This window comes from Hemiscyllium ocellatum, chromosome 7 (genome assembly GCF_020745735.1).
Source record: "Hemiscyllium ocellatum isolate sHemOce1 chromosome 7, sHemOce1.pat.X.cur, whole genome shotgun sequence".
NCBI lineage: Eukaryota > Metazoa > Chordata > Chondrichthyes > Orectolobiformes > Hemiscylliidae > Hemiscyllium > Hemiscyllium ocellatum.
The window spans coordinates 98386896-98413969 of record NC_083407.1 but is presented as its reverse complement, the minus strand read 5'-3'; the positions used below and the strand labels follow the sequence as shown (position 1 = coordinate 98413969).

At 40.8% G+C, this 27074-nt stretch overlaps 1 protein-coding gene across 2 annotated transcripts in view; it reads left to right on the top strand.

Annotated features, from left to right (window-relative positions):
* Positions 1 to 27074, top strand: part of nbeal1 (neurobeachin-like 1) — a 232050-nt gene that overhangs the window by 124776 nt on the left and 80200 nt on the right. Inside the window, exons 10-13 of one of the 2 annotated variants that reach the window (XM_060827557.1) lie at positions 3417 to 3497; positions 13493 to 13576; positions 14053 to 14151; positions 20652 to 21232. In XM_060827557.1, the coding sequence (XP_060683540.1) occupies positions 3417 to 3497; positions 13493 to 13576; positions 14053 to 14151; positions 20652 to 21232 (845 nt within the window). The remainder of the gene's footprint in view (positions 1 to 3416; positions 3498 to 13492; positions 13577 to 14052; positions 14152 to 20651; positions 21233 to 27074) is intronic. The other variant, XM_060827558.1, reaches the window with a different exon arrangement.

Genomic DNA, 27074 nt, shown 5'->3' with positions numbered 1-27074 from the left:
TGTCTTGTAATCTCTGAGCGGGTTGATTTGAAAATATGGAGTTAAATGGTAAATGCATTTGAAACGACTGGATAGTTGACCTATCTGGAACAGGCTGATTAGGTGCATCTTTATCAAGATTGTGATATGTAGGAGAAATTAATCTCAGCAATTATAACACAAAAATGGGGCTGACATTAATAATTTAAAATTTTGCTTATGTTTTGAATTGTGCAATAGCCTCTTTATAACAGCCTATTTAGATGTTGGAGAGAGGAATCTGAAGCTTTCAATTATTAAGGTAAAATTCAGTCAGAAATTGACATTCAGGACTATGTTTCTGGTATTTTGCTGAGGTATATTGACAGTCCTGTGATCAGTGTTGTCCTTCTGTGTAAAATAGCTCTCCCTTCACAGTGTGTATCAGTATGAGAAACTTTGGATGAACAAATAGATTTGTCCATTTTGTGCATCACACCGACCAGCTTAGATTCTAACCCTGAATTTCCATGCTGAATGTGCTGTTTAAATGTACAGGAGTACTTTTACATAACTGCTGCAGCATGTTGTGCAAGTGATTTAAGAATAATGATGAGCCAGCACCATCAATCAAGGATATACATTCAATCTTTAGGTACTGCTGGGTTATCCATATTATGTATATTTTCAGTGTCTTGTCCATATTAATGTTGTAAGCCTTTAAAAAGGTTTAGTAAAATAAAAGTTTTTTACAATATGATTTATTGATGAATTAGTATTGCAAATTAGAGCGATGTAATTTTTGAAGGGTTCTAATGGAACATTTGCAAAAGCTGTACAGTTGTTGCTTCCTTTGATAATCCAAGAATGTAAATGAGAAAAGTTGAGCAGACCTTTCCTTTGCTCCTCTGTCTATCTCTCATTCACAGCCTTTTCTGCCCCTTCCCAGTTTTTTTCTCCCCTCATACTCTCTTCTTTAGCTCTCTCCTTCTCTATCCTGTACTTTCCTTCTGGTTGGTCACCTTTCTCTCCAACCTCTCTTAGTGTCCCTTTTCCTCCCCCTACCTGTCTATTCTGTGTGCCCCCTCTCCCTTCCTGTAAGACTGAAATAGGAGAGTCCTGGATTAGTCAGTGGTAGGAATTGAGAGTTAGTGCTTTCCTTTTGACGTAACCAGCGAGTCATGAAAAGAAATAACAGTAATATGCTTTTCTGGGACAGTACAGTAAAGGAACAATGTGCAGAGTTACAAATTATCGCCTAAACTGAAAGATTGATGTGTTAGATTTTAAAAAGTGATTTTGTATATTTAAGTGCAAAATGAATACTACTCTACAAAGGAAGCTTCACTAACAATTTTGCCATGAATTCTAGTCTTTTTCTCAGTTCAGCCACAATGCAACTTTTACATCTTTCAATTATTGTGAATCTGAGATTAAAAATAAAGAATCTCACTTGTGATGACAAGTTACTATAGTTCCTTAACAAGTGCGTGAGACACCCATAAGCATAAGGTGCTTTATTCCTCAACTTGAGATCCAATGGTGACAAGTAATTTTACAGCTTCAAAGCTGTATTTTGTTGAATTACCATGAACTCCTGAAAGGCAATAATCTGCCAAGTTGCAGTGGTTCCCGTTTTTAAGTTACTGGGTGCTGATGTCACAGAAGCTGCTGTTTTGTGAATTCAGTTACCAACTTCGGGGGTATAAACACCAGGCTATGTGTGGTGCAGTGTACTTCATTGGTATAATGCTATAACACAATACATTGGTTCTCATCAGCAGCTTTAATGCATAAACGAGTTCACAACTGGTACTATGGTAATTATGCAAACATCTTCCATCACAGCAGTTGAACTGCAGGAGAATTGAGGAGAATACATTGACCTTGTACCTGTTTTATTAGTGAATGTTGAACAGTAAAATGGTCTGGTGACCATTTTGATTCAATTACATGATTGCATATATAAAGGTTTTGCAAGTTTTATTGTATTTTATAGTATGTTTAGAGAGTTACTGCAAGATCCTATAATTTGTGATTTTCAGTTGTGTAAGCCATTAACCTGGTCAACCAGACAAAAGGGAGATTCAGACCTGGGTTGGAAAATAAATCAATGGAAAACTATAAACTATTTCAAATGTAATTTTTTTATTTCCTGGACCAATATGGATGAATCCCTGATCTGTGTTGATCTTCTGACTGGTTGAGGTGAAATATAAAGTTTTGCTGTTTGTGACCAGCTAGCTTTAATTTCATCCCATGTAAACATATAACAGTTGAACGTAACCCTCTGATTTGAAATCGGAATCACCCAGCAATGGAGAATGTCTTTGAGATTTTCATGTTTGCCTGTGGCCTGCATGTAATTAATACTGTGTTCTTGAATGAGCTGGGACAGTTATATCAGGCTAAAGTATCCAGACAAAAGATCTTTCAAAAAGCAGTGACATAACTCTTCTTGGAATTTTTCTGTCTTTGTGGGCCTCTCCAGCTCCCATGTTACATGGGAAGGCAGAACGCTTCACTTGCAAAGTCAGACCAACCACCTCAATGCTTTTTCTCTCTCATCACTTTTCTGTGGAAGTATTTTTCTGCTTACCTTTCTTTCCAGCCAAGACCTGTGTAGGATAGTGGTGCTTTTCATCCACATGCTACAACATGACCATGACTTTTATATAAATTCTCAGCTCTGCTTGTCTCCTGCTGGTGTTGGCATGCTAATTATTAATCTTCAATACCTCGTGCAGCCTTCATTCTTCATATGTGAATGTCAGCAGCCTGTTCGACCAACTTTCATTCTTCTTTGTATGTGTTCTTTATACCTAGGTCATTGGATATTAATTGGGAGTGGTTTTCCAGTGAACTTGTTTTTAGTCACCAATGCTTCCCCACCTGCACACCCCAAAACACTGGTGCTTGTCCAAAGATTCTGTTACCTCAGACTTAGTGGCGCATTACAAGTTGAAGTTACTTAGCCATATAGGACTTTCTGTTCAGGGGAGAACCTACAATGGAAGGAGAAGGCAAAATATGCTGTCTTGTCGGAGTTTTCTCTGGGAAAAGCAGGTGAGCCTGACATGCCTGGAAATGGGGCCCCTTCCATTGGAGAATGCACATTGCTTACTGCATATTGCTAGGTGCTGCCCCAAGAATGTTGCTGCTGTGTAGCGTGTGAATTTCTGAATTCAGCCTACGTTTACAGCCACATCAACTGGTTTGTTTTAATCAGCAATGACAGGATCGTGATTTAGTATCAGGGTCTGAAGCAGAGAAAACAATTATCTAGCATTTTTCATTGCTGAATGTCTTTGTTGAGTTGGCTAAGTTTAGTTCAGTAAACTAATAGCAACTTGCTTTATGCTGACTTAACCAAAGTTTTTCTTTCAATAATCATGCCCCAACTGTATTAATTCTACTTGTTGCGCACCTTTCATGCTTGTGTTGTGTTCATTTAACAGCTATTTGTAAGTTGTAAAGCAGCAGACAAGAATGAGAAAGATCTTGCCAACAAATTACTGACAGAAATGAATGTGAACCAGGTATTAACTGAATTCTTCTTTCAGCTGTAAATCACCAGCATTGGGACAGCCATGTCAGTATATGCCTCAAGACAGCCAGCCTATTGACCAGCAAATAATCATGGGCCAGTGATCACTGGAATACAGCTATTAATCAAGCGAGTGAAAGCGTTGGTGACCATTAATAGCACAAACTATGGACTGTGTTGTATTCTCACTCCTATTTCCGACCCATTGTGATTTTAATTAGATGATGAAAAAACAGTTGACATTATGAAAGCAACGAATAATATCTTTTGAGAATCATCACCAGTTGTTCTGTCCAGTAAGAGCTAGTTAGTAAGTGTTGACACCTAACTAGGCAAAACCTGGTGGAGTCAGAATTCTACACATAGTTTTTTCTTAGCATTTGACTTCTCAATCAGTAAATACTGAATTAGGCTGTCCTACAGCATTTAACATTAAGACCTTTAAAGGTAGCAGAAATGAGAAATATACACCTCATTAGTTTGGCCTAAATTCAACTGAGGCTTCAAGTGTAAAACGATTCTATTTAACCTCATATCTCACCCAGTCCCCCAACAAAATATATTTTTAGAACTGTTTTCTCATATTACTGCATCTCTCACCATTAGGATTACTTCCTAATGGAGACAGCAAATCAAAGTCTAATTTGCTCCAGTTGACTGAGTTACATTTGATGTGTTTAAATCTGCAGAGATTTTACTGCCACATAAACGTGCATTATTGTTGTGCAATGTGCGTTGTGTTTTTTGGGAATCGGATGGAGATTCTCCCAAAAATGTTTTCTATGGTCTTTGAAAACAATATCAGAAATAAACTGTCATCTACACCAAGGTTCATTTGGAAGTCCAGTCCAAAAGTGCTTTAATGCACTGACTTGGCAATCACTAATTTAGTTGAACAAGTTAGTTACAATAGCATTAAAAACTGAAAGCACTTGAAATTCGTAGGTCAGATAGAATCTGTAGAGCAAGAAACTAAATTACGGTTTCAGTTCGTGAACCATTCATCAGAACTGGAAGGTGCTGGTGATGAATAGCCATTTGGTACTGCAGCAAGGAATGCAAAATCAAAGGCAACAGGGGATGCGGTCGTTAAATGGCATAGGGGATTATGGTGCAAAAATGTGTGGCTGTGGGACTCTTCTTTAAATCTCACTATGTTGTGAACACTTTTAAAAGAAGTGGTATGGCAAAGTCTGGAAATTTGGAACAGGTTACCATTATTATAGGTGGTCACTGGAGTAGCAGACTGAAAGAGAATCAGTAAAAGATTGTCTGCTCCAAGTATAAGACTATGAAGGCATTTTGGGCATGGGCTTTGGTTTCCTGACAAAACATTCAATGTTGCTGAATTTTGCTTGAGCAATAAAAGGGTTGTTAATCAAAACTGCTCTGTGTTCAGCATGAGTAAACCAAAAAAATGCTTTCAAAACCTACTTCAAATGATTCTTTTATGTATCCATAAAGGAATGAGAGCCATGAAGGTCATTTGTTTAAATCAAACTTGAATTAGATGCCCAACCTATTGTTATACACTTAGTTCCCAGGTTGCTATCACAATTACAAGAGGCTGCCATTATATCATCAAAATTTCAAAAATGGTTAAGCACATAGTAGCAGGAGGAGGCCATTCAGTCTCTCAAGTCATCCCTGACTATAAGATCATGGCTGATCTGCCCCAGACCTAAACTCCTCTTTCATGCCAGCTCTTCTGAGCCATCTACTTGTTGGTATTTCAAAAATCTATCTACCTCCTCTTTTAGCGCTTTCAGTGATCTAACCTCCGGAGCGCTCTCAAGTAGAGAATTCCCAATATTTACTGCTTCTGATAGATAATATTTCTTCACATCTCAGGTTTGGATGTGTATCTTTTCATTCTGTAATTGTGTTCCCTAGTTCAAGAATCCCCTCTAATGGAAACATCTTCTACCCTGTTAAGCTATTTTAAAATATTTTACCTTTCAGTAAAATCACCCGATGTTCTTCTAAACTCTCACAAATAAAGACCTAACTTGTTTAACTGATTTTGATAAATCAGCCCCTTCATCCCAGCAGTCAGCCTAGTGAAACTCTTTTGAACTGCTTCCAGTGCCAATATCTGTTTTTTGAAATATGGGGACCAAAAGTTACTAGCGGTGTACCACAAGGATCTGTTTTGGGACCACTGCTTTTTGTTATCTTTATAAATGATCTAGAGGAAGGACTTGAAAGCTGGGTAAGCAAGTTTGCGGATGACACAAAAGTCGGTGGAGTTGTGGATAGTGAGGAAGGAAGTGATAGGTTACAGCCGGATATAGATAAGTTGCAGAGCTGGGCGGAAATGTGGCAAATGGAATTCAATGTAGCTAAGTGCGAAGTCGTTCACTTTGGTAGGAATAACAAGATGATGGATTACTGGGCTAATGGTAGGCTACTTGGTAGTGTGGATGAGCAGAGGGATCTTGGTGTCCATGTACACAGATCTCTGAAAGTTGCCACCCAGGTAAATAGTGCTGTGAGGAAGGCATATGGTGTACTGGGCTTTATTGGCAGAGGAATTGAGTTCCGGAGTCCTGAGGTCATGTTGCAGTTGTATAAGACTCTGGTGAGGCCTCATCTGGAGTATTGTGTGCAGTTTTGGTCGCCATACTATAGGAAGGATGTGGAAGCTTTAGAACGAGTGCAGAGGAGGTTTACCAGGATGTTGCCTGGAATGGTAGGAAAATCTTATGAGGAAAGGCTGAGGCACTTGGGGCTGTTCTCATTGGAGAAGAGAAGGTTTAGGGGAGATCTGATAGAAGTGTATAAGATGATTAGGGGTTTAGATAGGGTAGATACTAAGAACCTTTTACCGCTAATGGAGTCAGGTGTTACTAGGGGACATAGCTTTAAATTAAGGGGTGGTAGGTATAGGACAGATGTTAGGGGTAGATTCTTCACACAGCGGGTTGTGAGTTCATGGAATGCCCTGCCCGTATCAGTGGTGAACTCTCCTTCTTTATGGTCATTTAAGCGGGCATTGGATAGGCATTTGGAAGTTATTGGGCTAGTATAGGTTAGGTAGGATTCGGTCGGCGCAACATCGAGGGCCGAAGGGCCTGTACTGCGCTGTATCCTTCTATGTTCTATGTTCTATGTTCTATAAAACTATACACAGTTATCCAGGTATGGCTCAGCCACATCAACAATCGTAGCTTCTAATAAGACTGCCTATTCTTCGACTCCAATCCCCAAGGTCATAACTCCATTTTCCTTCTTAATTATCTGTTACACCTGTATGATAACTTTTTGTGTTTCTAGCACAAGAACACCCAAATCCCAGTATATTGCACTTTTTTGGAGTCTCTTTCCATTTAAATAATAGTCTGTATTTTGATTCTTCCAAGCAAGGTGCATGTCCTCACACTTACCTACGTCAAACTCCATCTAGCAAGTTTTTGCCCATTTACACAACCTTTGAGCCACCGTGCAGATTTTTTTATGCCCTCCCACCTGTTTTCGCGGCGTCACCTAATTTGGATGCATTATCCTTTGTCCCATCCTCTAAGCCATCAATGTAGATGGGACTTAATTGTGCCTTCGGACTGATCTCGTGACACTCAACAAGTTACATCTTTCCAACCTGAAAAAGTGTGAATGATCCCAATTCTGTTTTCTATTGTTAACCAATCCTCAATTCTTTCTAATGTATTATCCTCAATATAATGAGTTCTGGGATTCTTGAGAAATAACTGTTAATGTGGTACCAAACTGAATGCCTTCTGGAAATCCAAACGCAGTACATCAGCTGGTTCTCCTCAATCAATATTCCTGGTGATAGCCACAAAGAATACCACAAAGTTTGTCAAGCACCATTTCACTTTTACACAACCGTGTTGACTCTGATTGCATCAACCTTTTCTAAATGTTCTGCCATTTCTTCCTTAATAGTGGATTCAAGCATTTTCCCAATTACAGATGTTAGGCTAACAGGTCTATAGTTTCCTGTCTTGTGCCTCTCTTCCTCCTTCGATTATTAATCAAATAATTGTGACTGTCTCCTTAAACAGTATTCACGTAACTCTTTCCCATCTCAAATATCATGCAGTATTCAAAGCTTGGACAAATTTCCTTGAGCAGCCAACACTTGCTGCAGATGGGGTTACTGTAGATCACATGAGCGCTCATCAGTTCCCACAAACTACTACTGCGACATATTTCCTCGCTAGCCATCTCTTCTGTTTAATTAATTTGGATTTTCAATATTTTAAAAGTGAATTTCCTAACTCACTCTTCAACTTTAATAATTTCTCCTTACTTGAACTTGGCCAATCAAACAAGTGACCGAAGAAATACCCACCAATTGCCTACCCATTTTGCTATGATGTAACTCTTTGTCAGGTAGAAACAAGTTGAAAAGGTTCGTTGCTTTTGACTTTCATCTCCCACTTTCATCGCCCTTCTTTTGTAGGTCCTCCTCTCCTAGTCTGCTTCACTGTAATGTTGACTTCCTACAAACTCCTCCCAGTCTCCAGTTTAGATTTGATGTTTTGGCACTCCCTCTTGTAAACTTCCCCAAATATTTATTCTATGTTAGCAATGTGAACTTTGTCAGTGCTTTAATATTTTTAAATGATGTAATAAAGGTAAATTTGAAACTTTTCCAAAAAGCTGACTTGACAAGATGCATATAAATTATACAAAGACATAGAATATAAACATCTTAAAATGGCCATGTGAGTCTGTTTAAAACTTTCCTGATTTCATAGAATGATGCAGCACAGAAGAAGGCAATGCAATCTATTAAAAGAGCTATACATTTAGCTCCCCTCTGATTCTGCCGCAATTTACAAAATTGTCCTTTTTGAAACATGTATCCTGTTTCCTTCTGAAAATTGTTATCAAAGCTGCTTTTACAACTCTGTCATGCAGTATATCTCAGATTATCATAACTCTTCAAAAGGGGAGAAAAGGTCTCCTATTCCTGCTGCTTTTTTGGCAATCAATTTCTAGTTCTGATTCCCGGCCCTTCATTTTTTTTTAAATAATTGAGGTGCCTCAATGCTGGTATATTCTTGTAAAATCACTCTGCATCGTTTCAAGGTCTGGGCATCGTTTCTAAAGGGTGGGGCTCCAAATTGAACTCCAGATGTCTAACCAGTAATTTATAAAAGATTTAGCCTAATTTTCCAATGTTAAATGGTGGTGCTACTTAACTGGTGGACATCATGTATAATTATGTATTTTTGTTAGGCAGTGACAAATAAGGCTGTCTCTGTCTAGTGACATTCCACAGGAGTTTAATGCCCAGTTGGCCTTTTGTTTGGGTGGTATCAGTTGAGCAAAGAATGTTAGCCTGAAAGTGGGTTCCTGTTTTAATTCAAATACTGCTGTGGACATTTAGCATTTGCCTTTTTTTTTGCACAGCCCACTATTTTATGATGTGAAATGAAACCCAAATGTAACAACTCCTGACAGACTTCCCTGTGTGCAGTTGTGAAGTTATTCTTTCAAATTCAAACGCATATTAAGGCAGTAAAGACTTTTGGTCAGAATTGCCTCTTCAATGTGGGCCCCCAAGTGTTCAAATACTAGTAGAAAGCTGGAACTTGGCACAGGATTCATGGTTTGTTTTGCAAGAGGATGACATCATGTCTCCTATTGCCTGAGAATATGTTCTGGACATCAAAAACAGACATGAGTCATTTTTTTCCCCTCCTATTCTCTCTTTGTAGCCGTCAGTCAGTTGCATTCCCTTATCAAAAATGACCAGTACTATTTTCCCCTTAAAATGTACCTAAAAGGCTCTCCTTGTAACGGTTTACACCCAGTCTGCCCAGTTGTGGGCTGATGCAGTTTTATACATGTTTAATCTCTGTCATTGTTATTTTATTCCTTTTAATCCCATACAAATTTAAAAAATGCATCTGCAAGCCAAAAAAAAACTGTGGGTCAACAGTCACTGCACTGATATTGTTGTTCCACATATTAGCCATTTAATTTTTATAGTCTTTGTGTGTTAGTTATTTGACTTACAGAGGTGGTAGTGTGTACCATCTACAAGCTGTACTGCAGAAATCCACCAAGGCTCTGCCACCAGCACTTTGCAAATCTCTATAGTGCAGAAGAACAAAGGCAGCAAATATAAGGAAAAACAACCACCTGGAAGCTCTCTCCAAGTCTCTCATTATCCTGACTTGGATTTATTTTGAGGTCTCAACATTGTTACTGGCTCCAAACCGTGGAACTCACTTCCTAACGGAACTAAGATTGTCCTTGCACCATGTGGATTGCAGTGTTCAAAAAGGCAGCTCAGGACCACCATCTCTATTAAGGATGGGCAACAAATGTTGGCCCAGCCAGAAACATAAACATCCTGTGAAAGAGTAAATTAAGTAACAGATCTTGGACATTTACCTGACGTTTGAGTAGCAGAATTATTAGCTTATTCAGAATTGTAAATCTATTTTAACTTAGGAGTTCAATTTCAACTAATTTCATGTGCTGCATAAAGAGACCTTCATGCATCTTTAGGAAATGCCTATGGTAGTTCCTGCAAACCTACAACTCTAAACAAAAAGGGGTATACTGGGATTGGAAGAATGAAATTGTAAACCCATTTATAAATTCTGATTGAGATTTTGTTACTGTCTCCATTGTCATTTCAGGCTTTTAGTCATTTTTAGACTCAACTTTTCCAATGCTGTCCTGGCTGGCCTCCTATCTTCTAACTCCATATACTAGAATTCATCCAAAAGCATGGATGCCCACATCCCAATTTGTAACAATTCCTGTTACCCATCACTGCTCAACCCCCTCCACCACAAAGCCAGTGTTTGAAGACTAACACCGACTTTGCCAGCAGTGTCCAACTTTAAAATTTTCATCCACATATTTAACTTCCTTTGCGCCTGTTCCTCAATATCTCTCTAATTTTCTCCTGTCCAATAAGCTGCTTCCCCAAACTCTGTAACTTAGCCTACTTGTGCATCAATTTCTTTTTAGCTGTTCTATTTTCACCAGCGATGCTCTGCACTTTGTATGAAAGCAAATTACTGCGGATGCTGGAATCTGAAACCAAAAGAAAAAATGCTGGAAAGTCTCAGCAGGTCTGGCAGTTTCTGTAAGGAGAGAAAAGAGCTGATAAAACTGACCCTTTATCTAAGGGTCAGTTAGACTCGAAACATCAGCTGTTTACTCTCCTTACAGAAACTGCCAGACCTGCTGAGATTTTCCAGCATTTTCTCTTTTGGTCTCTGCACTTTGGAGTTCCCTTCTTAAGCCCACTTGTTTCTTCTCCCTTTCAAAGTTAGTTCCCAGACAAACTTTGTTTCTCCCTTCTTTTTGATGTCTGATGCTTTTTGATCATGCCTCTAAAGCATCTTAGTGTTTTTATACATTGAAGGCACTAGATAAAGATACACTACCTTTGTTTAAAAGTACACCGTTGTCAAACAAAAGATCTAAGAACTTCAATCTTTTTCATTGTTTCGCATCTAAAATGGATGTTTTGGTAGCACCTGTTCAGTATTTAATCATTAATAATGTAGGTTATAGGAAAGGCAAAGCCCCTGAGTTAGTTCTTGAAAATTAATGTGCAAGCTGGCATGTGGTGTTTGATACTGGCATGGCATTTCCAAGCACACCTTCCTTTTATCTCACAGGGTTTACCTTTGATTTCTCGCACTGTGGTGATGGGTGGATAATTTTGTGATCAGTGATGCTGAATGTTGTTTGGTGCACAGGCAGATTTATATGTTGTCCTGCTGCTTATTGTTGGTGTTACCCGCACAGTACAGTGACCTGGTCTGGTGAGGAGGTGCAGCAACCACCTGAAAGTTACTGGGTGTTCTGCTGATCACTTACTTCTGAGGATTGCACAAACACTTAAGGTACCAAAAATAAAGCCACATTACTGTATTTCTTGTGTTTACCAAATTCTGCCATGTGCTAGTTTCAGATAATCTGGTGAATAGTTGATTTGTTCTGAACTAGAAGGTTTCAAAGATCGACAGTAGGCTATGCTGGACTAGCTGAATTGAAATTACAGTGGCTCTGTACCCTAGGTCAGAGAAGAAATAGTTGGGCTACTCATTAAACCATGTCAGCCTGACAAAAGCCCAAAGTCATATGACAGCAGGTTCTAGTCCAGCAGGTTTATTTGAATTCACAAAATTTCGAGTGCTACTCCTTCATTGGGTGAAGTGATGAAGACTTCTCCTGACAAAGGAGTAGTACTCCGAAATCTTGTGATTTCAAATAAAACCCATTGGATTATAGCCTGGTGTTGTGTGACTTCTGACCTTGTCCACCACAGTCCAATACTGGCACCTCTACATCATAACAAGAGGCCTGTTAAGATGTTGAATCAACTCAGAAGTCAAGATCGGACAATCCTGGGTGGCCCACAGCCGTGTATCTGAGGTTGATGGCACAGATATTTTTAAGGTGTATAATCTGAGCCAATCAACCTCTCGTATATATTGTTGCTCATGATACCCTTTCAGTATCCTAGAATATGAAGATGATAACTAGGTGATGACCGGAATCTTAAAATGAGGATTTCACAAAGTGATTGGTGAAGAGATTCCTTTTTATTTCAGTGATCTAGAAACAGGATAAAGCCATCCAACCCAAGAGCCTGTTCTGCCATTTGATAGAATTATGGCTGATCCGTATTTAATTCCACTTACCTGCCCTCTAATTTGGACTTCCCTTCAGAAGGCCTAATCTTTTGTCACCAGTGCACTCTCTTACAAAGTATAGCTGTTTTCTTGGCAAATTTATGGATTGTAACTTATGTTGTGTAAGTGTTTCTGCTGTCCTCAGAAATGTTTTACTTAATTTTGGATAAACTTGCACATTTACCAACTAAAAGTGCAGTTTTCAGAGTGAAATTTTTTTTTGGATTAACTTTGCCTCATTAAGTAGCCTCATTTAATTATTTGATGGCATGCCTGTGATGTTAACTCTAGCTACAGCATGTGGAAGCAAAGCAATTGGAAACAAAAGAATCAACTGTATCCTGATGTAACTGTAAAGATGTGTATTTTTCCTCACTAGCCTTCGTTACAAAGCTGACCAACACCACCTTATGTGAATAATGGGAGCGGGTGTGGCATGCCGCATAATGTTCTTGCTACAGGAGATTGTTGGAGGCTTGTCTTGTATGGTTATGGGTATTGTCAAGACTTGTCATTCCTACTAGCTTTCTAAGCATTTGTCACTTCACCTTGTTAAATTTATTTTAGCACAGCATCTATAACCAGTTCAAGTGTGGCAACAAATCTTGCCCCTCTAAAATGTGTTAAGTATAATACTGTGAAACTAGTGGCAGAAAAGAAAAATACCAAAGCTTTGCTCTCCTGTCTATCCAAGATTGTCTTGCACTGTCCTATTGGACTTCTTCTAAACATATCACATAAGGATTTATTTCTGTGATTCAAAAATTGAGAAATCTGGCACAATATGGGCATTGTTGCTTTTCATATTATGCAAGTGGACTTTGCTTTAAGCAAGAGGATTTGAACTAACAATAGTAATGTCAATCCAGAACTATTACTGCCAGAGGTTTAATATGTTTGTGTGCTAAATGCAAATGAGGTTACATTTTTAGCCCATGCCAAACAATTATGTGCTTTCACACTGAAAAGATGTATAGGCCAAGAATTAACCCCTAGATTGGTAACATTTGAAACTGACATAGCTACTTTTTTTTTGAATTACAAAAACTCAAGGTAGGATTCTTTTGTCACCAATTCATTTAATGTTTAGTAACCCACTTTCGGATCATTTGATTCCCACTGCTATTAATAGTGTTTTAAAACTGAAATTTGCAGCTGCTGTTCCCTCAGGATGACCCCAATTGTCATAATATTACAGTTCTTAAATGTTAGTTAAATGCCAAGTCTTGATATGTTGGTTTTTCATCTTTATATTCCAAATTTGAGAACAGAGAGCTGGTGAATGAGTATTCCTGCCCTGGTCAGTATTCTTGCTAGTTGCATCTTAATAGTCTAATTGATGTTCCAGGTGTTTCAGGGTCGCCTGGATAATCTAGCTGTAGCGACGATTCAAGCTTTGACTGCAGTGATGCACAAATCCCCAGCTGCTAAGGTAAGCTTAGTTCATAATCTTGTAAAAAATGAAAACAGAACTATATCTCCAATTTGAATAACTTGAGTTTAAAGTACTTTTTACCCTCTTCCCAACCAGAATAGTACCGCTCATTGTGTTTAAGATTGGGACTAGGAAGGGAAGTGACAATTGTGGAATGATGAAAGACCTTCTGCCCACCAGAGTTATGCTGCCTCTTTGAATGTTATACAGAGTTTTTTTGGCTGTCACAGCCTTCTCATGAAAAATTAGCTGAGATATGGAAATCAATGCTGCAAGCTTCCAGCCTGCTGCTTCATTGTAGGGAGTTTTGCCCTCCCCTTGCACTGATTACTGACCCACTAATTTCCAGATTTTCTTCAAAGGGCTCCTTAAAGTGAGGAAACTATTTCTCAAAGATGCTTAATACCAGTTAAATGTATTTTAATTACTTTGCATTGAATTTTCCCACATTCTTTTTAAAATTGTGAAACCAGGAGGTGTTCAAAGAGCGTATTGGCTACACGCAACTGTATGAAGTTCTGAAGACTCTTGGCCAGCCATCACGAGATCTATTGAAGGAGCTGATGAATATGGTGAGGCTCAGTATTTCAGTTTGAACACTCAGGGTTTTGCGCAATCTGAAGCTGACTTGACAAGTTTCTTTCATTAGTGTCAAGAGTTGGAATCTGAGGATTCATATCAGCAGAAATCCTGTAACTTCCATGTTTTTACAGTTTATTGTAATATTCATCTTTGGTTAATAAGTTGTTTAATTCCTTATAGTTTTGTGCTCTCTTTTGCTCATGACTGTAATTTTACAAATGGATTTTAACGTAACACAATCAGTTTCTTTCTTGGTCTTTTCTCTATCGGTTTAATTGTTTTTCTCAGGTACTGTCTTCTAGATCTTGCTTTTTTTTTAAACGACTTGTATCTTCGTTGAGGCCTGTGTTCTCCATCAGTCCTTGCCTTTTGCACATGTCCCAACTTCTTCTCCTTGCTCTGTTTGCTGGCTAGGCTGAAAACTCTGGAATTCCCTCCTTAAAACCTCATCATTACTCTCACACTCACTCTCGCTGTCTGTACACATGTAGATACAGGTGAAAAACAGATCTTGGAGATTTACAGAGGATCATTCGGGAGGCTGAGGGTGTAATTGAGAGAAGTTAACGGGAGTTGGTCACTCCTAAGGCTCAGGACAAGGATAGATGGGTTACAGTCAGGGGGAGGAAAGGGGACAGACAGACAGTGCAGAGATCCCTATGGACATTCCCCTCAGCAATAAGTATACTGTTTTGGATACTGCTGGGGGGGGAATGATCTACCAGAGGAAAGCAATAGCAGTCAGTTCTCTGGCACTGAGCCTGACACTGTGGCAAAGAAGGGAAGGGACAGAATAGAAAAGTACTCGTGGTAGGGGACTTAATAGTTAGGGGAATCGACAGGAGATTTTGTGGTCAGGATCGGGATTCCCGGAAGGTATGTTGCCTCCCTGGCGCCAGGGTCTGGGACGTCTCCGATCAGGTGTATAAGGGTCTAAAAGGGGAGAGCAAACAGCCAGAAATCTTGTTACATATTGGCACTAATGATATAGCCAGGAAAAGGATCGAGGATATAAAAAGTGATTTCAGGGAGTTAGGATGGAAGCTGCAAAGCAGGACAAACAGAGTAGTGTTCTCTAGTTTACTACCAATGCCACGAGATAGCGAGGCGAGGAACAGGGAGCGGGCACAGCTTAACAAGTGGCTGTGCAGCTGGTGTAGGAGGGAGGGCTTCAGATATGTAGATAATTGGGATGCCTTCTGGGGAAGAAGGACGGGTTGCATCTGAACTGGAAGGGGGGCCAATGTCCTGGGTGGAGGGTTTGCTTGAGTAGTTCAAGAGGGTTTAAAACTAGTATGGCAGGGGGGTGGGAACCTGAGCTATATACCGGAGGTGAGAGTTGATGCAGATGAGACAATAGCAAGAGGTAGACCAGCTAGTGGGAAGGATCTTCCTGGGAAGGAACCAAGGGATCAGTTAAAGTGTGTTTGCTTTAACGCAAGGAATATCAGGAATAAAAGTGATGAACTTATAGCATGGATCAGTACCTGGTGCTATGATGTTGTGGCCATAACAGAGACATGGGTTTCTCAGGGGCAGGAATGGTTGCTGGATGTTCCGGGGTTTAGAGCATTTGAAAAGAATCGGGGTGGGGGGTGGGGGGTGTGGGGGTGGGGGAAGAGAAGGGGGTGTAGCACTACTAATCAGAGAGGGTATCACAGCTACAGAAGCTTCCATTGTCGAGGAAGATCTGCCTACCGAGTCAGTATGGGTGGAAATTAGGAACAGCAAGGGAGCAGTCACCTCTTTAGGGGTTGACTACAGGCCCCCCAATAGCAGTAGGGAGATGAAGAAAGCATAGGTCGGCAGATTTTGGAAAAGTGTGGACGTAGTAGAGGTGTTGTAATGGGTGACTTTAACTTTCCCAATATTGATTGGAGCCTCCTTCAAGCAGAAGATTTGAATGGAGCTGTTTTTGTAAGGGGTGTTCAGGAGGGTTTCCTAACTCAGTACGTTGACTGGCCAACGAGGGGAGAGGCCATTCTAGACTTGGTGCTCTGAAACGGGCCGGGGCAAGTAGCAGATCTTGTGGTGGGAGAGCATTTTGGTGATAGTGACAACTGCCTTACATTCTACGTAGCTATGGAGAAGGAGAGGATGAGGCAAAATGGGAGGATATTTAATTGGGGAAGAGGAAACTATGATGCGATTAGACATGAGTTAGGAAGCATGGACTAGGAGCAATTGTTCCATGGTAAAGGCACTATGGACATGTGGAGACTGTTTAAGGAACAGTTGTTGCGAGTGATGAATAAATATGTCCCTCTGAGACAGGCAAGAAGTGGTAAGATAAAGGAACCTTGGATGACGAGAGCGGTGGAGCTTCTCGTCAAAAGGAAAAAGGTAGCTTGCATAAGGTGGAGGAAGCTAGGGTCAAGCTCAGCTCTAGAGGATTACAGGCAGGCGAGGAAAGAGCTCAAAAATGGTCTGAGGAGAGCCAGGAGGGGGCACGAGAAAGGCTTGGCAGAACGGATTAGGGAGAACACAAAGGCATTTTACACTTATGTGAGGAATAAGAGAATGGTCAAAGAAAGAATAGGGCCGATCAGGGATAGCATAGGGAATTTGTGTGTGGAGTCTGAGGAGGTAGGGGAAGCCCTAAATGAGTTTTTTGCTTCTGTCTTTACGAAAGAAACGAACTTTGTAGTGAATGAAACCTTTGAAGAGCAGGTGTGCATGCTGGAATGGATAGAGATAGAGGAAGCTGATGTGCTGAAAATTTTGTCAAACATTAAGATTGACAAGTCGCCAGGCCCGGACCAGATTTGTCCTCGGCTGCTTTGGGAAACGAGAAATGCAATTGCTTCGCCACTTGCGAAGATCTTTGCATCCTCACTCTCCAATGGAGTCGTACCTGAGGACTGAGGCAAATGTAATTCCTCCCTTCAAGAAAGGAAGTAGGGAAATCCCCGGCAATTACAGACCAGTAAGTCTCACATCTGTCGTCTGCAAGGTGTTAGAAAGGATTCTGAGGGATAGGATTTATGATCATCTGGAAGAGCATGGCTTGATTAAATGCAGTCAACACAGCTTTGTGAGGGGCAGGTCATGCCTCACAAACCTTATCGAGTTCTTTGAGGATGTGACTAGAAAGGTTGATGAGGGTCGAGCTGTGGATGTGGTATATATGGACTTCAGCAAGGCATTAGATAAGGTTCCCCATGGTAGGCTCATTCAGCAAGTCAGGAGGAATGGGATACAGGGGAACTTAGCTGTCTGGATACAGAATTGGCTGGTCAACCGAAGACAGCGAGTGGTAGAAGAAGAAAAATATTCTGCCTGGAAGTCAGTGGTGAGTGGTGTTCCACAGGGCTCTGTCCTTGGGCCTCTACTGTTTGTAATTTTTATTATTGACTTGGATGAGGGGATTGAAGAATGTATCAGCAAGTTTGCAGACGACACAAAGGTTGGAGATGTCATTGACAGTATAGAGGGCTGTTGTAGGCTGCAGCGGGACATTGACAGGATGCATAGATGGGCTGAGAGGTGGCAGATGGAGTTCAACCTGGATAAATGCAAGGTGATGCATTTTGGAAGGTTGAATTTGAAAGCTGAGTACAGGATTAAGGATAGGATTCTTGGCAGTGTGGAGGAACAGATTGATCTTGGTGTGCAAGTATATAGATCCCTTAAAATGGCCACCCAAGTGGACAGGGTTGTTAAGAAAGAATATGGTGTTTTGGCTTTCATTAACGGGGGGATTGAGTTTAAGAGTCGTGAGATCTTGTTGCAGCTCTGTAAAACTTTGGTTAGACCGCATTTGGAATACTGCGTCCAGTTCTGGTCGCCCTATTATAGGAAAGATATGGATGCTTTGGAGATGGTTCAGAGGATGCTGCCTGGACTGGAGGGCTTATCTTATGAAAAGAGGTTGACTGAGTTTGGACATTTTTCATTGGAGAAAAAGAGGAGAGGGGACCTAATTGAGGTATACAAGATAATGAGAGGTATACATGGAGTCGATAGCCAGAGACTATTTCCCAGGGCAGAAATGACTAACACGAGGGGTCATAGTTTTAAGCTGGTTGGAGGAAAGTATAGAGGGGATGTCAGAGGCGGGTTCTTTACACAGAGAATTGTGAGAGCATGGAATGCGTTGCCAGCAGCAGTTGTGGAAGCAAGGTCATGGGGACATTTAAGAGACTACTGAACATGCATATGGTCACAGAAATTTGAGGGTGCATACATGAGGATCAGTGGTCGGCACAACATCGTGGGCTGAAGGGCCTGTTCTGTGCTGTACTGTTCTATGTAGGAGGGATGAAATTGACAGGACGGATTTGAAAACAAAGATGAGAATTTTAAAATCAGGCATGACCTAACCATTGTTAGCCCCACTGGGTTCACGGCAACAGCCAAACTGTATCTTGATGCAGAGATGAATAAATGCACAGCTATCAGGCTTGGTCAATTTATGAAGCAGTCATGGAATTATATCAAATTGACTTTACAGACCAAGATGCTAGTTTATGAGGCCTGTGTTTTCAGCACCTTTCTCTATTATGTAGACAACTTACAGCTATCCAGAAACAAAGTCAACAAATTTTATTTGTCCCGTTTCTGGGCATCGTGCAGAAGGACAAAATTAAAAATTCAGCAGCCTTTTCAAAGGCAAATCTTCCAGGTGTGTTGCCTGTCATAAAGCAGAGGTGACTTAGCCAAGTTGGGCATATTTGCAGACTGTCACATACCCAAAGGCATTCTGTATGGGAGGGCCAGTGGACAAGCAGGATGTCCAAAGGTTCACTTCAAGGATACTTGTAAGCCTGACCTGAAGGACAGAAGCATTGATCTTTGCACCCTGGAGGCTGTCACTGACAACAGGGGAAAAGGATAGCATCGCCTGGTACCGATGTGTTGGCACCATGATCATCATGACTTGGAAATAGGCACCAAAACCAACCTAATCTCTTCATGGGCACCACTTGTAGCAGAATCTACCCCTCACAGATTGGTGTCTTCATCCATTAGCTGAATTGCACCATGTGAAACTTCCTCACACCCAGCAAATGTGGTCTGCCACAAAATCATCATCTTATGTAGAAAGGTTGCTGCCTTTGCCTAAAACACAGAGCTCAAAAGATTTTGTTTCAGCCATTCATGGGCATTGACAGTTTTTGCCCGACCCTAATTGCCATGGAACTAACTGGCTATGACCATTTAAGAGTCAGCCACATTGCTGCAGGTCTGAAGTCACATGTAGGCCAGACGAGGTAAGAATGCAAAATTTGCTTCTCTAAAGGGTATCAGAGAACCAGATGGATTTTTACAAAAATCCATGGCATTTAAACCCCAGTCCCCACAGCATTAGCCCAGATCTCTGGGTTACTAGTCAAATGATAATACCATAGCCACTACCTCCCTTTGTGATGGGTGAATGGGAATTGGTGCATGTTTGGACATGGACAGCAGAATTTTGAATGTGCACATGTTTAGGGAGAATAGAAAACAGGAGGCCAGCCAGAGGTGCATTAGAATAATCAAGTTTAGGGGTACCAGAGGCATGGATATAAATGTCCTTTTAAAGGTGATACTTAGAACTTACCTTTTTGACTCAGCTTCTGTTCACCTACTGTAATTTGCTTTTATATTTCTCAGTATTTAATTTTGTTTTATTAATGCTCCTGTGAAGCGCTGGAGGATGTTTTACTCAATTAAATGTTGTTATTTAAACAGGTGCTGAAGGAAATAATCTAGCCCTCTTTTACATCTTTTACATCCTGCCTACAGACACCTATATATCTCCAATTTGCAAGTCCAACTTCATAAATTGAGATTGCTGTTAATGTGAAAACACTTTTGTCACTTTGCTCATGCTGTAATGTCATTGGAATCAACATGCCATCAATGGATGGGGAATGAACTTCCTGAGGAAGAGGTGATACAGGCACAGTTACAACATTTAAAAGACACTTAGTAGGTGTATAGGAAATGTTTGAAGGGATATAGGTGAGGAGCAGGCAGCTGGGACTAGTTTGATTTAAGATTATGTTTGGCATGGACTGGTTGGACCGAAGGATCGGTTTCCATACTGTATGACTGTACGGTCAATTAAATTCCTGTACCATCAAACATAATGAATATGTCTTTCCAGTAACACACGACGCTATGATTTACACGAATGTAAATGCCATGATATTTGAGGATTACCAGTATTACTCATGTAATTGGTATTTGACTGTATTGGTTGAAATGAATCAATATCTTTGAATAGTGATGGAATTACTCATTTATACTGTCAAAAGCCTCACCTGAATAGCATGGACCACTTTTCCCATCACAGTAATCTTCTTGAGAAGCAAGTGGTTAAATTGCAGCTGGGTTTAATCTTTAAGGATACCATTTAATTCTGGATATCGCAGGTTGGTGATGCATTTACCAGTGCCCTTTAGCGCTTATCTGTGTGCAGTTTGCAGTTGTGCATGCTTACAGTTGTAAAAAAAATTCAGTGATTCATGGTCTCACTTGCTGTGTTATTTCCTGCTTGCAGGCAATTGAAGGTGAACATACCTCTGTTGGGATGCTGGGGATCAGCAATGTCCAGCCACTTCTACTCCTCATCCAATGGCTTCCTGAGCTGGATTCTTTTGAGCTGCAAATTTTTGTCTCTGATTGGCTGAAGAGGATCTGCTGCATTAACCGTCAAAGTCGCACGTTTTGTGTGAATGCCAACATTGTGAGCCGTATCCTTGTGACTTTGAACTGTCATGTGAGGCTACATCGTACATGTGCGGAGAATCTAATTGGACTCCTAGGGTCATTAGGCAGCCAGTCACTGAGCTCAGGAGAGCTCTTGCAGTTGATGAGGTTATTAAGGGTGGACAATTCTAAAGAGGCCCATCCCTATGTTGCTCCTGTGACACGTGCAATACTGGGCATAGCCCGAAAGCAGGGCTTGGATAATGCACTACAGTACTTTAACCTATCCCACAGCATGGCGGGGATCATGGTACCCACTATTCAACGTTGGCCTGGCTATGCCTTCAGCTTCTATGCCTGGTTGTGTGTCGACCAGGGTCAAGAGGCCAGTGGAATAATTGGGAAAGGAAGCAAGAGGAAACAGTTGTACAGGTAGGACAAAGACAAATTCAGGTGTAAAAATTTAACATTTTTTTTTCTGTCTTGCAGCAGAACTGTTTCAGACCTTCATTGGTTGTTAACCAATCCCCCCCTTCCTTGAAGATGGTGTTTGCCATTGTATAGGAATGGACAGCTCAGACCTTATGACTCATCCTGCTTCTGTGGCTAGGGTTGCCAACCCCTTCTCACCCCCCCGATTATTGTTGTGCCTCTTAGAATTAGAGCCATTGCAAAACAAGAGACAGCCATTCGGTTCATGCTGGCTGTCTATAGGGAAATCCAGTTTGACCCATCCTGCCAGTCTATCCGTGTGACCCTGTTTGTTCATTGCCTTCAAGTGTCCATCCAGTTTTCTTTTGAAATCATTCTTCATGAGTTTCATGTCATTAACGTTCATGCTGAAAACCCAAGTTCTTTCTCACACTACTCTCTGTATTTATTGCCAAAATTTTTAAGTCTTATCTTTGTGCTGTTAGCTGCTGGGAACAGCATTTGTTACCCCTACCTCCAGTGGTCATAGCTTCACAAGGACAGTTAGGAATGGGCAACAAATGCTGGCCTAGCTAATGACATGACATCTCGTAGAGAGAGAAATAAAAGTTTGTGCATCTTGATTAAATTGCCTTTCAACCTCCCTTGCTCCAGGGAGGATGAGCTGAGGTGAAGGTCAGTTTTTGAGCTCTGCTGCAATCAATCTAGGAGAAAAACCCATAGGGGCCCTTTCTCTGTTTTCAGTGAGCGTTTTACTTATTAGAGACAGTGAGTGGGATCAAGACTGATTTTGGTGAGGTAGTTGGAAGCTGGAGATGGTGTATTGAAATCTGCAGGAATCTCTCCAGTCAGAGGTAGTAATCTCACCTGCAGGAACCAGAATATTGAGCTTGTGCCTGAATTGTGGTTATTCTTGTGATTAATTCTTTTTAAAACTGTAACAAAACTGGATTTTAGATAGAGTCATAGAGTCGTACCGCACAGAAACAGACTCTTTGGTCCAACTAGTCCATGCTGACCAGATATCCTAACCTAATCTAGTCCCACCTGCCAGCACCGGTCCATATCCCTCCAAACCCTTCCTATTCATATACCCATCCAGATGCCTTTTAAATGCTGCAATTATACCAGACTCCTCTACTTCCTCTGGCAGCTCATTCCATACACGTACCACCCTCTGCATTAAAAGGTTGTCCCTTAGGTCTCTTTTATATCTTTCCCCTCTCACCCTAAACCTATGCTCTCTCGTTCTGGACTCCCCCACCCCAGGGAAAAGACTTACACTATTTATCCTATCCAAGCTCCTCATGATTTTATACACCTCCCAAATGTCTCCCCTCAGCCTCTGACTCTCCAGGGAAAACAGCCCCAGCCTATTCAACCTCTCGCTACAGCTCAAATCCGCCAATCCTGGCAACATCCTTGTAAATCTTTTCAAGTTTCACAGCTTCCTTCCAATAGGAAGAAGACCAGAATTGCATGCAATATTCCAAAAGTAGCCTAACTAATGTACTATACAGCTACAACATGACCTCCCAACTCCTGTACTCAATACGCTGATCAATAAAGGAAAGCACACCAAATGGCTTCTTCACTATCCTATGTACCTGCAACTCCACTTTCAAGGAGCTATGAACGTGCACTCCAAGGTCTCTTTGTTCAGCAACACTCCCTAGGACCTTAACGTTAAGAGTATAAGTCCTGCTAAGATTTGCTTTCGCAAAATGCAGCATCTTGCATGTATCTAAATTAAACTCCATCTGCCCATTGATCTATTTGTTCAAGATCCCGTTGCACTCTGAGGTAACCTCCTTCGCTGTCCACTACGCCCCTAATTTTGATGTCATCTGCAAATCTATTAATTAAACCCCATATGTTCACATCCAAATCATTTATATAAATGACGAAAAGTAGTGGACCCAGCACTGATCCTTGTATTACTCCACTGGTCACAGGCCTCCAGTCTGAAGAACAACCCTCCACCAGCACCCTCTGTCTTCTAGCTTCGAGCCAGTTCTGTATCCAAATGGCTGGTTCTCCCTGTATTCCATGGGATCTGACCTTGCTAACCAGTCTTCCAAGGGGAACCTTGTCAAGTGCCTTACTGAAGTCCATTTAGATCATGTCCACTGCTTAGTCCTCATCAATCCTCCTTTGTTACTTCTTCAAAAAACTCAATCAAGTTTGTGAGACATGATTTCCCATGTACAAAGCCATGTTGACTATCCCTAATCAGTCCTTGCCTTTCCAAATACATTTAAATCCTATCCCTCAGGATTCCCTCCAACAACTTTCCCACCACCAACGTCAGCCTCACCAATCTATGGCTTGTCCTTAAGTAGTGGTATCACGTTAGCCCTCATTAGTCCATGTTATCCTCGCGGCACCTCACCTATGGCTATCGATGATACAAATATCTCATCAAGGGGCCTTCCCCAGTGTTCTAAGTTACACCTGATCAGGTCCTGGGGATTGATCCAGTTTTATGCATTTGAAGACATCCAGCACTTCCTCCTCTGTAGTATGGACATTTTGCAAGATGTCACCATCTATTTCCCTACATTCTATATCTTCCATGTCCTTTTCCACAGTAAATACTGATGCGAAATACTCATTTAGTATTTACCCATCTCCTGCAGCTCCACAAAGGCAACCTTGCTGATCTTTGAGGAGCCCTATTCTCTCCATAGTTACTCTATTGTCCTTAATGCATTTGTAAAACCTTTTGGATTCTCCTTAACTCTATTTGCCAAAGCTATCTCATGTCCCCTTTTTGTCCTTTTGATTTCCTTCTTAAGGATACTCCAACTGCTGTTATATTCTTCTAAGGATTTACTCGATTTCTGATACCTATACCCGACCGATGTTTCCATCTTTTCCTTAATCAAAACCTCAATTTATCTCGTGATCTAGCATTCCCTGCACCTTCCAGCCTTTCCTTCCATCCTAACAGGAATATACAGTCTGTGGACTCTTGTTATCTCTTTTTTAAAGGCTTCCCATTTTCCAGCCATCCCTTTACCCGTGAGCATCAGCTCCCAATCAGCTTTTGAAAGTTCTTGCCTAATACCATGAAAATTGGTCTTCCTCCAATTTAGAACTTCAACGTTTAAATCTAATCTATCCTTTTCCATTGGTATTTTAAAACTAATAGAATTATGGTCACTGGTCCCCAAAGTGCTCCCCCACTGACACCTCAGTCACTTGCCCTGCCTTATTTCCCAAGATTATGTCGAGTTTCGCATCTTCTCTAGTAGGTATATCCACATACTGAATCAGAAAACTTTCTTGTACAAACCTAAACAAATTCCAATCTATCTGAATTCTTAACACTATAGCGGTCCCAGTCTATGTTTGGAAAGTTAAAATCCCCTACCATAACCACCCTATTATTCTTACAGAGAACTGAAATCTCCTTACAAATTTGTTTCTCAATTTTCTGCTGATTATTAAGAGGTTTATAATACAATCCCAATAAGATGATCATCCCTTTCTTATTTCTCAGTTCCAATAACTTACCTGGATGTATTCCCAGGAATATCCTCTCTAAGTACAGACGTAATGCTATCCCTTATTGAAAACGCCAGTCCCCCTCCTCTCTTGCCCCTCTTTCTATCCTAAATATAGCACTTGTATCCTGGAATGTTAAACTGCCAGTCCTGTCCATCCCATCGCAATGTTTTTGTATTTGCTGTGATATCCCGGTCCCATGTTCTTAACCATGCGCTGAATTCATCTGCCTTCCCTGTTAGGCCTCTTGCATTGAAGTAAATGCAGTTTAATTTATCTGTCCTACCTTATGCTGTGTTTTGTTTCGTCCTGCCCCGACTGTTTGACTCGCTCCCTTTCCCAACTGTACTAGTCTCAGATTGATCTCTTTGTTCACTATCTCCCTGCACTGCCCAGCCCCCACAACCTTACTCGTTTAAATTCTCCCAAGCAGCTCTTGCAAATCTCCCTGCCAGTATATTAGTCCCCTTCCAATTCAGGTGCAATCCGTCCTTCTTGTACAGGTCACTTCTATCCCAAAAGAGATTCCAATGATCTAAACATGTGAACCCTTCTCCCATGCACCAGCTCCTCAGCCATGCATTCATCTGTCTTATGTTCCTATTGCTGCCCTCGTAGCATCGGGAGTAATCCAGATATTACTGTTCTCAAGGACCTCCATTTTAAATTCCTGCCTAACTTTCTATATTGTGTCTTCAGAATCTTATCTTTTTCCCCTCCTATGCCATTGGTTCCAATGGGTACAATGATGTCCCCTGCTGGTCCCTCTCCCCCTTGAGAACATTCAGAATTCTCTGACCAATAAAGGAAAGCATACCAAACGCCGTCTTCACTATCCTATCTACCTGCGACTCCACTTTCAAGGAGCTATGGACCTTCACTCCAAGGTCTCTTTATCCAGCAACACTCCCCAGGACCTTACTATTAAGTGTATAAGTCCTGCTAAGTTGCTTCCTTATCTGGCAAGGTCCAAACTTTGCACAGAGCTCCAAGCTTAGTCTCACAAAATTAAAGTCAAACTTCCTCAGTGCTATACACCAGAACCTTTATAATAAAAGCTAACCCACAGTTTACTTTCCTAATTGCTTTCTGCATCTACTTGTTAAATTTCTGAGATTATTGTCACAAGGATACATAAGTCCTTCTGAACACCAATATTTCTCACTCTCAAATTTACCTTGTCTGTTTTTCTTTTCAAAGTTGACAGTTTCACAAGCTTGCCCCACCTCACCCATTATATTTCATTTGCCATGTTCTTGATCAGTCATTTGAACCATCGTTTACCCTTTTCCATCTCTTTGTACCCTCCTAACAGCTTTCTTTCTCATCTGTTTGTCTAACTAGAAAAATTAGTCAAGTGTTGAGTCATGCTATGGAGAGAATGGAGGTATTGTGCTAAGTGGTCAGCCAAACTGTGTATGATCTCCCAGTTGTAACTTTGGGCCTGTTGATTCTAAGTACAGGTCGTTCTGCTATAATGCAAATTCCGTTGATAGGAATTGCTACAACGTGAATTGGAACATTGTTTCTATAGTACAAACTTTTAAAGCATGTATTGGTTATAATGCGATTCCGGCCCCTTTAGTTTAAATAGTGCTTCTAATTTTGTGATTTTCTTACAACATGGGATTACACAAGAATGGAACAACTGTGTTATAGCAGAACTGACTGTTAGTATTCTTCACTTCAGTGAAGAGGAATCACCATTCACCTTCAAGGGCAAGGGAATGATTGTCGTGGGGATTCACGAGAAAACTATCTCTTCTCCTGACAAAAGATAATTCATCAGAAATCATTGTCACCTCAATGTTATGGTCTCGCTGGTCCTGAAAACTAAACTAGTAACCCACATTGCACCCATCATCAATTTGTTGATATGTTAGCCCAGCTCCACAGTGTTCCAGTATAAACCGATTAGCCAGAAGTTGTTCTGTCTTTTTAAGTTTGTTCTATCTTTTCATTCATTTTGAATGAAATCCGAAAGGATTTATTAAATGGTGTTTAATTTTAAATTAGCTGCTTGTTTACAGGAGGCACAGGGTACTTGTTCACACTTACGAAGATCTTTGACTTGTCAATTAAAAATCACTACTTAAGCATCTGAAAGGGCAAAATAAAGTGACTATCTTCAGGCTGGCGATGCTTTTTACTTCAGAGCAAGAATAGCTCCTTCTCCAGAGTTACAATGGTTTCATCCAAAACATTCCCACTCCCAAGCTGTTTAGTTATCTTGGAGCTGGTCATGTAGTTGTTGGTAGACATGAGGTCATTCTCATTATTAACTGGTCACTCCTTCACAGGCCAATGAGCTACTTGCGCCAGTCAAAGCTGC